Below are 12249 nucleotides of genomic sequence, written 5' to 3'. Positions count from 1 at the left end.
TTTAAAAGAATAAATTTAATTAATATATTTCTCTTATTTATGTACAAGAATAATATTCAGATAATTCATTGGTAAAATGAAGTTTTAAATGAAAATATTTTAATCTTTTTCTTTATTTTCTTTTCAATTAATTTTTGCATGTAAAATCATCTGTCTGATTGTATCAAACAATCTAATAACTTATATCAGTTACTAGACATTCTATAACAAAAACTATCAAAATTTTTGCATTTATTCTAGTGTATAATAATCAAAATAATATTATTATAAAATTATATTATTATATTATATTATTTTAGGTAAATTTCTTTAATGATCAAAAATAATATAAAAATAAAAAAAATGAAATATATAATTAATATAAAGTGAAATGTTTTACATTAATGATAATATGTGATATTCTAAATTAATATTATTTTTTGTTCACTTGTACTATCAACTATCAGATATTCTATATATTAAATATACATACGTACAGATATATATATATATATGATTAAATCATTTCTTTTTACAAAAAAATCAATCAATTGTTTTTAATAATTTTTTCTTATTGTTATAATAGCCATCAAATTCCATTATTATAAAAAATATTGGATTTTTTTGAATTAAAACGTTCTTATATTGATTTTTTTTAGCTTTTTCGATTATTAAGAATATTTTAATAATTAGTTACTTGTGTCACAATAACTTATATAAGAAACAAAAAATTGTATTCTTGCAAACTTTGAAATTGCATACTTTGATAAAAAAAATAAAATAATTTTTATAATAAATTTATAATAAAGAAGTTTAACTATTATCAGAACAATAGAAAGAGTTTAAAAAATAATGATAGTTATTATGTTATATAAATTGACTAAATAAATTATTTTCTAGAATAATTCAATCTATTTCCTTAGAATGAAACTTATCAAAATTTTTGTACGCACTTTACATTTATTTACATTGATTTGAGATATGTTAATATAAAATTTGGACAATTAAAATAGAATAAAAACAAAAAGAAAAAATCAAATTATTGTATTTTAACAATATTTTGAATAATTAATTATATATAATTAATTAAACTAATATATATTTTATTCATTGAAACTCAATTTTCATTAAACTTAATATTAAATAATCGTATTAATTACTTTAATCTATTTCTAATATCATTTCCTATTGTTAATTCCATTCTTTAAATCCTATTTCAAAAGAAAAATTATTTAACAAATATTTATTATAACAATATAATGTAATAGTCTAATAGTCCTTTTTAATAGTTCTTTTTAACAGTTCATTTTAATAGTCCTATTATAAAAGTTATTATATAAAATTATCCAAAACATTATTTTTTCGGACATTAAAACATTCATCGGTGTCATTCGTGTTGTCACTTTTATTAGCATAATGACGACGGAAAGTTCTGTTAGCAGTAGAATTTTTTGTTAAGAATATTCTCGTTTATCAGCAGCTTTCAGGACTGTACTTAGTTTCACACGATCGTTCCAGGGTAAGGGCAACTCGCGAGAGAGAGAGAGAGAGAGAGAGTAGAAGTGGTCATGGTACAGGCACATTGGCGTAAACGTGTCCGACCTAGTATAAATAGGTTTACTTCTTGCTAGCCTTAGTTAAACAAAGTTCCACCGAGCCAGGAAGCATTGGGAAGGCGAGGTTCGGGAGGAGAGAGCGTTACCAATCCCGCAGCTTCTCTTAGTACTGCTATTGCTGCTGCCTCTGCTCTACTATCGCTGCTGTTGCTGCTGTTACCGCTTCTAACCATTGAAAACGGGGAAACGCAAAAACTAGCAGCTTCGTCAGAGCTTCGAACAAGTATCTTCGATATACAACGGGTGTCGTTTTTTGACTTCTATATCGTAAAATGAAAATTACTGTTAAAGCATGATATGCTATATATTTATTTCTTATTTTATGAAAAGAAGATATTTTTCTTTTAGTTTTTGTTTTATTTATACTTCATCATATGTTTTGGATAATTTTTTTCTTCTTGGTATATTTTATAGTAGATATATAAATGTATATATATAAATATAGTAGATGTATATGAAGAATGTAAGACAGTTTTGATATATTTCGTTTAGAATGTTTCTATTATTAAGTTTCAAAAATATAGAAATATAGGAATATATCTCGTTATATAGTTAGGTCTATGACGTTTGGAATCGATATCAAACCTTTTTCATAGATTGAATTCTAGATAAAGTTCTTCGAATACGAAAAAATGTTGACATTAAGATATAAAATAAAAATGTGTTCATAATATATTTAAATTTAAATATATTATCTCTATATTATATATTTTTATTATATATTTTAACTATTTTAATATTTAATTTTTTTAAAACATGACTTTTTTTAAAAAGTCATAAAATTTTATAATATCGATTTTTTCGATATCTGTTTATATTTCAAAAATATTTATCGTTTTTTCCCCCTTAGTAATTAAATCAAATTATAAAGAATTTACGATATTTTTAAAAAATATTCTCCTGGCTGATATGATACCAATTATTCTACTTATCTAACGAATCCATACAAACTTCTTATATTTCCAAAAATTAAAAACATAAATCTTCTTCTAAATATATGTATCATCTTGAAACTATGAATAAATCAAAAGATTATTATTATTATTTTGAAAGAAGTAATATTAATATATGTATATATATATATATATATACATATATATATATATATATATACATATATATAGAATGTTAATATATTCAAGGAACATAATTAATATATTATTGAAAAATTGCTAAATTAAATATAAAAATTGATTTATACAAATGTCGCTTGAATATTATTTATTAGATTATAAACAATTGAAATTTATATTAAACAATAAACAATTATTTCATTCTATCTTTATCACGTCACCATTTCATTTTGTTTCTGTTTCTCTTTATTTAATGCACTTCAAATGTTCATAATTTAATAAATAACAAGCTTCAATTAACATTTTTATATGTCAATTTGTGTATTTATTTTTATTTAATTAATAATAATCGAAATGAATTTATTTTATTAAACTTTTGATTTATTTTAATTTATATGAAAATAATTCATGTGGAAAAAAATAAATCATAAAATTTCATATAATTTTTTAAAAAAACTAAAAGAATAACTATTGTTATTATTATATAAAAATTTATTAAGATTTTAATTCTTGATAAATAATATTTTTTCAAACAAATAAAAAAAAAATTAAATATTCTAAATTTGTGTTTTTTCGAAAACACAAATTTACAAATTTCGAATTTGAATTTCATGAACACAATTATAAAACTTTAGATTATAATACTAATATTATTATAAAACTTAATAATTATTATTGATAAAAATAATTAGTAATAATTTAATAAATATCAAATTACGATTTAATATTTATATATTGTAATTAAATTAATATTTATATATTTATCTTCTGAAAATCTTCAATAACGTCAACATATCATGAGTTGTGAAATCATTATATGTGATATAATTATTGATTTTTATAATAAAAAAATAAGAAATATCTTTAATAAAGAAGATATGTCATATTTTCTAAAAGATATGTCATGTCCAGCAAATCTATTTATGAAAACATAAATTGAAAAATATATAAACAATATTTTTTTATTAAATTTTATTAAATTTAATTATATTTTATTAAAATAAAATTAAAATTCTAGAAATATAAATTATTTATTTATTCAAAAAAAATATTAGAAACAAATTATGTTTATTTTTTAATAAATTATCGTGAAATGCAATAAACCATATTAATTGCGACTAAAAACAAAACAAAAACGAAAAAAAATGTTTTTCTCCTATATATTTCAGAAAAAGATAAATGATGCTCCATTTATTCGATAAAATAACTTTTGAATTAAAAGAATTAAACTATTAAAATATTAAATTATTATTATTATATCAATATAAATTTTATTATAATCTATAATAGTTTTCGAGAAAATATAGCTTATAACATTTTATACAAACCATTCAGTTCAAAACATGTGAATTACATATACGTATATTTAATTCTTCTAGTTCAAAATACATTATCTTCTCCATAATTTTTTTAATTGCAATAAATAAATATATATATATATATATATATTTTTTCACATATTCAATTCAATACAGTACGTTAATCTTATTTCTTTCATGCTAAACGACTGTGATTCCGAAAATGTCAAAGTTTTGAGATGTCAAAAGTTTCTTTTCTCTTCAAAATTGATTTGATTTAATCAGGCAAAAGGATATTCGATAAAGAATATCAGGGTTAACTGCGTCAGAAATTGCGTGCCACTCACAAGCAGCAGAGGAGAAGTAGCAGTAGCAATGGAGGGTAACAGCAGCTAGAAACGACGAGGAGGAGAGGTTGAAACTGTGATGCCTGCAAAAAGCACGGCAGACAGCGCCGATCGTTTTTGCTTGGCGTCAGCCGCGTTCCTACCACCGCGCCGCGTCGTACTTCGTGGTGGTACATCGTTCCTTCTACTCCCTTCTCCTTCTCACTTTCTGATTCGTTTCTGCGTCCTTCTCTTTTCTCTCTGCGTTCTTTCTCTTTCCTTATATCAAGTCCTATCTCTTTCTCTGTTTTGCGCGCGCATACTCTTCCATCCTTCTCTTTGTATATTCTGTGTCCACTTCGAGAAATCGTATAAACAGATAAAAATTACTTTTAACGTTCATGATTTACGCATCCAGAATACTAAATAACATTGTTATGTTGAAGAAAATATAATAATATTTTTTTTTTATTTTATACCACCATAATGAATAATATAATGGAATTAAAATTTTGTTCTTATTTTAATATTTCTAAATTCTTATTTTAAGTTCTTATTTTAATATTTTGAAAAATGTGATTTTATTCTCTCTTTGTGTTAATATGAATTAAATTTTTATCTTCTTTCGTTCATTTTTTTTTTTTTTTATAAAATGATTTATTTCTTTTGAAAAAAGTGGTATGAAATAATATATAAATGTATTTCAATATTTCTGATAAAGAAATTAATATATTTTTTAATTTTTTCAAATAAATATTATTTAAAAATATTATTCAAAAATATATCAAAATATCCATTTTATTTTTGCTCTTAATATATTATTTTTCTCTATATTATACTTTTTTAAGTATAACAACAATATATATATATATAAAAGTAAAATATAATAATGTTTCTAAATAACTCATTCGTTTAATTAATTCAACTTATTTATTAGATGTTGAAAAGAAATCAAAAACAAGAAATTTTTTATATTCTAACAAATATAAAAAAATAAAAAAAAAATGAAAAAGAAAAACATATTGTATTGTCTAGTAACAAATCGAATAAATAAATTGAGTAATGCTAAATCTATATAATATATTTATATACTGAATAAATATATTCTAAACATTATAAATAAGAAATATAAAATTATAAAGTTTATTTTATTCAAGACTTAAATATTCTTTTATTTCAAGATTTAAATAAAACTTGAGTAAGAACTAGTTCAATGTATTAAAAATATAATCAATATAATATAAATATAATAATATAATAAAATTAAAAAAATCAGTAGCAATAATATATTTTAAATAAATTTTAATTAGTATATGAATGTATTATTTTCTTAATTATAAAAATCATTATCCTCCCCTCTTCTTGTTACTAGATAGAAATTTGTGACTTTGAAATCAATTTACCTTTAATCAATTTATTAACATTGCAAACATTTCTGTTCTTGATATTTGAAAGTAATTAATTTTTTTTCATTTTGACAAGATTTTTAACATATTTAATAAATAGTATACATTATTGAAATTTAACTCAAAAAATGATCAATCAAATTTATACAGATATATTATTTACATAGATAATTTATCAAAGTCAATTTTCTCAAATACAAAACTTTAAAAATATTTAAGATATCGTTTTATTTGTAGTATAATTGAGAAGAAAATAATCTCTCAAAATAAAATAAATGAATGAAAAAATAATTTGAAAAGAAAGAAGAAAATTTTTTCATCGAGATCTTGTTTTCAATTAAGCATAAAATTTCCTAGCTAATTCTAATTGAACGAATAATATTGACTATTGACTATAAATTATTTTCATATGAAAATGTAAGTAAAAAATAATATTTTTAAAATAAGTCTTAAATTTTTGTTTTCGAGAAAATAAATATATATATAGTTAACTAATCAATGAATTTTCAAATATTCTCAGAAATTAATTTTTAAATGAAAAAAATTTATTCATATTTTGCTCATTTTTACATATAATATTTTTTTTTTTTTTTTAATTATTCATTTATATGTAATCGAGAAATTAGCCAATTTCATTTATATTTAAAGATATTCTAAAAATAAAATCTTAAATAAAAAAATTGTATTCGTTATTACAAGTTATTCTTTTATAATAAATAAATAATCATTCTATCCGATTATATTATGAATAATAAAAGTTAATTAAAAAATTTTTTAATTTTTATATATATAATTTTTTTTTGCATTAAATTTTTTGCTTATATATTTTAATATAAAAAACATAAATAATGAAATTAATAAATTATATGAAAAAATATATTATCTAGTAGGTTTAAAATTTTTAAATTTATCAAATTTTTTAATACAATTTTTAAATATCAAATACTATTATATTTTTCGTTTATAATTTTTAACCACTTTAAAATAAAATTTATAATTATATAATAATTACAATAATTATCTATAATTATAAATTAGATATAAATTACATAATTTATATCTAATTAAATTACAATTATAAATTACATAATTATCATATTTTAAATTATATTAAAAATATAATTTACTTTTATTAAACCAATCTATAATAAATTTTTATTATTTTAAAATTTATTATTTTAAAATATTGTAATAAATAATAAAAAAATTTTAATGCGTTTAAATTTAAAAGTATTTCATATAATATTTATTTTTATAATAATTTCGAAATATTATTTAATTTTAATAATTTTTTAAAAATAATTTCTTTTTTATTAATATTTAATTAGCAGAAAATTTTTTTATATTTCAGTAAGCAAGCTGTATTTGATGGAAAGAAAGCTATTAGAGGAGGCATTCCTTTCGTTTTTCGTAAGTATATAAACGAAATGGAATAATTTATTAAAATAATCACTTGTAACACTTGAAAAAAAATGTAAAAGTTAAAATGTTACATATGTCCTTCAATTTAATTCAGCACAATTTGGAGCATGGACATTTGGACCGCCTCATGGTTTCGCGAGAATCGTTCGTTGGAATGTGGAAAAATCTCCTGAACGTTTACCAAGTGGTGATGTCGAAGCAATTTTCTCTATTATGGACAGTGAATTCACTCGTTCTATGTGGAATTATCCATTTAAATTAACGTATAGATTAATTCTTCGGGAGAAGGAATTACATTTCAATATTGGCGTATACAATCCTAGTAAAGATCATACTTTTAGTTTTAATTTGTTGTTACATACATATTTCAAAGTGCCAGATGTTAGAAGATGCCAGATTACTGGTCTTCATGGATGCACATTTATCGACAAGGTATTATTATCATAATCATATCAAATTGATCATACATCTTTTAAATAAAAAATAAATTTCTGTTAATAAATATTTACTAAAGAAAATTTTTCTTTATAGACAAGAGATAACCAAATTTTTCAAGAAGGTCGCGATGTAGTAACTGTATGTGAATGGACAGATAGAATTTATCAGAATACACAACCAGAACACATTATTACCAATGTTGTATCTGGTAGAAAAATGCGAGTACAAAAATATAATTTTCCCGATACAGTGGTTTGGAATCCGTGGCAGGAAAAAGCTCGTGATATACCAGATTTTGGAGATGACGAATTTCCAAATATGATATGCGTAGAAAGTGGACACGTTAGCAGTCCAGTGATCCTACTCCCTGGAACAGCTTTCGAAGCCAGTCAAATCTTACAGGTATTTTATAATATAACATACATTTAAATATATATATTTAAATATATGTGTGATAAAACAATAATATAAAAATCTAATGCATTAATATCTAAGAACATATTTTTAAAATCCTTAATTAGATAGAATTTCCAAAAAATCTTTAATGTATATAGTCATTGTCTGCAAAAAAGAAGCTGTATATTAAAACTGCATTATACACCATACTCTGTTAACCAATATAATAACAAATTTTTAGTTTCCTATCATTTCGTATTATGACTTGTTATTTTGGCCTATTCTAATGAAATGATCTATTTTATTCGAAAAAATGATCTATTTTAAAATAATATGTTATCTATTGAACAAATTTTGGACATCTTTGCGTACCGAGACACGTTATTTGTATCACGAAACGCAAACATAACCTTATCTATCTCTTGATTATCATTTGAAACTGAATGAACCAATGATGAAGAATTATATTGTACAATGTAGGTTACATAATAAATGCAGTTTAAGACTTATATTGAAAAATTATTAATTCAAGAAATATTTATTTTAATAATTATAAACAAATATTCGTTTTATTTTTTTATTATATTTGTTTCTAAAATCGATTTTTTCTATAAATAAGATCGATTCTATAAGACAAACAAATAAAAACACATCCATTATTATCCAAATTGCATTAAATGAAGATAGATGCTATCATCGTCTCATTTGATCTAATAAAAAACTTATTTATTAAGTTTTCCAATTAACAATTTTTGTATGTAATATTAATATTTTTTTAATAGAAAATTCTAAATAAATAGAAAAATATAATTTTTTTTTATATTTGCTTTATTTATAACGTAATAATATTAGAAATCAAAATAAAACAATAACATAATCAAATTTATCGTAATAATTACTTCAAATTAATATTAAATTTTGATATAAAATTTTAAAAGATCAGAAAGTGACACTTAACATTGAACATAATAAAAGTTTTTAACATAAATTTTAATATAATTTATAGTACAATTGCAAATATAGTCAAAAACTCGAAAATATCCGCATAAATTTCGTAAGTTCATTTTTAGCAGCTTTAATCGTTCTCTTGTTAGCCTATTATTTCTTTTAATGGAATGAACTAATATTAAAAATCACAAGAAATTTCACGGATTTCGTAAATTTTAAAAATATTATAATAGTCTAAACATTAATGCAAATAAGAACACATATCAATAATAAGAAACAATGTTCTGTTCGGGATTAAAGAAGAATGAATTTATTAAAAAAATTTTTTTTATGAAAATCAATGTTATAAAATATAAAAATAATTAAAAAAAATAATCAAAAGATGTAATAACACAACTCATATGTCTTTTGATCATAAAAATTAATGGATACGATAGATAATTCATATGATACACAAACTTTTCGGCAAGCGCAACAATTAATCTTCTTAGCTATACAATTGATCTTCTTAGTTATGCAAGTGCGATTAGAACATGTCGATAAAAGATTGATGTTTATTTTGTTTATTTTACAATTTATACAAAAAAGATAGTATTTTAATATAGCTAATTGATAGTATTTTAATATAGCTAATATCCAGCATTACGGCATTAAATGCCGTTAAGTTTTAAAAAGACTTCTAATTTTTATGTTTTGAGAATAAAAAATGATTTTAGTTTTCAAATGGTTGGTGAATCGTTTATAGAAGTATTAATGAATATCATTTTAAACTTATTAAAATAGATTATAAAAAAAAATAAATAAATAAATAAAAAATAATAATTTTTTTTTTAATTTCACTATTTGCATTAATTATTAAATTTGAATGAATTTTTTGTATTCGATATCATATGAAATTATAATATTATAAGTCACATTGGATTCACATTATGATTTCATAATAGCTATCATTTTGTAATGACGAAAATATGCAATCTCATTTAAAAAAATTTTAATGGCCTTGAAATTTCGAAAAAAAAAATGATCTTAAATAAATTTTTCCTATCATCATATTTATCTTTGCAAATTTTTTTTCTCCTAACATTTTTTCATATGATAAAAATAATATAAATATAAAAATAAAAAGTAAGCAAAATATATAAAATATTCAAATTAATGGATATTTTATTACTTATATATATATTACTTATTATACAATATGTTTATATTAATTTTATATACTGTTGAAGAATTTTTAAATAAATAGTTAAATAATTTTTAAAATAATAATTTTACTTTTCAAAATAATATTATTTATTTTATTAGCAATAATATTATATAAAAAAAATATTATATATTATATAAATTTACATTATATATTTAAGAAAAGTAAATATATACATATATATATATATATAACTTTGAATAAATATCTATTTATATATTATATTGTATATATTTATATAATATTATTTATATATTATAAATATTCATTACATTATTTTTATATTTCAGGTAATGTGAGTAGAGGGTGGACCAACGTCGCATGTAACAGCCGGAAATAATACGAATTCGTTACTTCCGGTTTCCTCTACATCAGGTACCGTTTGGCCAACTAGTAGTGGATGGTTATATATGCCACCACCACCTCCTCCACCACCGCCACCACCACCTCCACCATCATCAACTCCTTCGACACATTCATCGCGTTTACATGGTCATTGTATCGCTCAAACTTGCACTATATGCTCTCTTAATCTTTAAAATAATATTCTGAAAAGTCAAGTTTAAGAAAGACGCTTATCTTATCTTTAATTGCTTTCATTCACTAGCTCTACAATATTTTTATATAGACATTTTTAACATTAAAAATCATAATCGTAAAAATTATCATTTCATAATATATTAATATTCACTTTTTATTATAATAATAATTCAATAATATTGATGAAATTTGATAAAATTGAATTTAAACAAAATGAATTATTATATATTAAGTTGTCTCAAAAGTTTTTTTTTTTTTTTTACCATATAGATTTTTTCAATTAGATTTTTTAGGATTTTATCTTTCTACAATACTGAAATGAAATATATTTATAATAATTCAATATTTTATCATTTATAAAATTTTATATACAAGTAATATAAATTTATATATAAAATAACTATTCTAGTAGTAGGTATCCATGTATTATCTCTATGTAACTTGTATTATTCCATTTTTTTCAAAATAATTTTGACTCATTTGCGAAATGTTCAAGGTAGCTCTTAATATCATCATCTAATCAATTTTTTTTTAAACAGAATCATTTGATTATTTCATTTAATGTAATTATAAAAAGTAGTCTATAATATAATTAATTTATTATTTGATAATTTTCTAATATTATTATATAATAAATTTTATAAAAGAAAATAGAGAGAATACTTAATAAATGTTAGAAAATCAAAAGAAAACTGAATGTTTTATTATAATAAAAACTGTGTATTTTTCAAATCTTAATCAAAATGAAAACTGTGCATGCAAATAATAAAAAGAACTTTTGGATAACTTAATATAATAATATATTAAGATACATATAAGAGCAAATAATTTAAAACTGAAAATTTATTGATAAAGTTATTTTTTTTATATATGATGCACAAAATTAAAAGTTTCAAATAATTATAAATTATTTTTACTTTTCCACATTTGCTTTGGTAAGAAAAGAAAAGTTACTTTTTACATTATTATTACAATTAAGAAGAATATCATGCTGAAGAATTACATTTACCAATTTTTAATACTGATATAGTGGGTAAATGTTCCTACATTGCTATATGTTATACATTGTAGTTTTGCAAATGAAAAAAAAATCAAATATCATTTTTTGATCTTATTTAATTTATTCGACAAAAAGCTCAATGTTTAAACAAACGAAAAGAAGAAATATTATCAACTGTGATTTTAAAAAAGCATATATCTTATATATCAGTTTTTTTTAAACTATATCATTTATAAAATATGTACATAAATTTTTGAGCTTCCTTTCATAATATATCTTTTTTCAAATAATAAAAATATTTTTTTTTTGTTTAAAATATGACATTATGTAATTTCATGTTTCTTATATATATTAATATAATAAAGTTGTAGTACAGATATATAATGTTTATCAATGCTTAGAAAGTAATGTTTTAAATAACTTCCTAATAACTCCAATACTTTATTTATAAACAAAATTTTGAATATTTCTAACTAATATACTATTTCTATATATTACAAATAGATATACAAAGTGATATACATGTATCATTTAACAATAATAAAATTATAAATACATTAATATGTATTTTTTAAAAAATTTATATTCTAATATTGGAGTTGT

The 12249-nt window shown here is 20.3% G+C and overlaps 1 protein-coding gene across 2 annotated transcripts in view; it reads left to right on the top strand.

The window, feature by feature from the left end:
- LOC107999610 (uncharacterized) overlaps positions 1 to 12025 on the top strand; it is a 30564-nt gene extending 18539 nt beyond the window's left edge. Inside the window, exons 3-6 of one of the 2 annotated variants that reach the window (XM_017059555.3) lie at positions 7050 to 7108; positions 7215 to 7552; positions 7652 to 7960; positions 10397 to 12025. In XM_017059555.3, coding sequence (XP_016915044.1) covers positions 7050 to 7108; positions 7215 to 7552; positions 7652 to 7960; positions 10397 to 10405 — 715 coding nt within the window. In that variant the 3' untranslated portion in view covers positions 10406 to 12025. Of the gene's footprint in view, positions 1 to 7049; positions 7109 to 7214; positions 7553 to 7651; positions 8464 to 10396 lie in introns of those variants that run through there. The other variant, XM_062072000.1, reaches the window with a different exon arrangement.
- The last annotated feature ends 224 nt before the right edge of the window (positions 12026 to 12249 follow it).

Source organism: Apis cerana, linkage group LG2 (assembly GCF_029169275.1).
Source record: "Apis cerana isolate GH-2021 linkage group LG2, AcerK_1.0, whole genome shotgun sequence".
In the NCBI taxonomy this organism is placed as follows: Eukaryota; Metazoa; Arthropoda; class Insecta; order Hymenoptera; family Apidae; genus Apis; species Apis cerana.
This window is presented reverse-complemented; position numbering and strand designations above follow the sequence as displayed.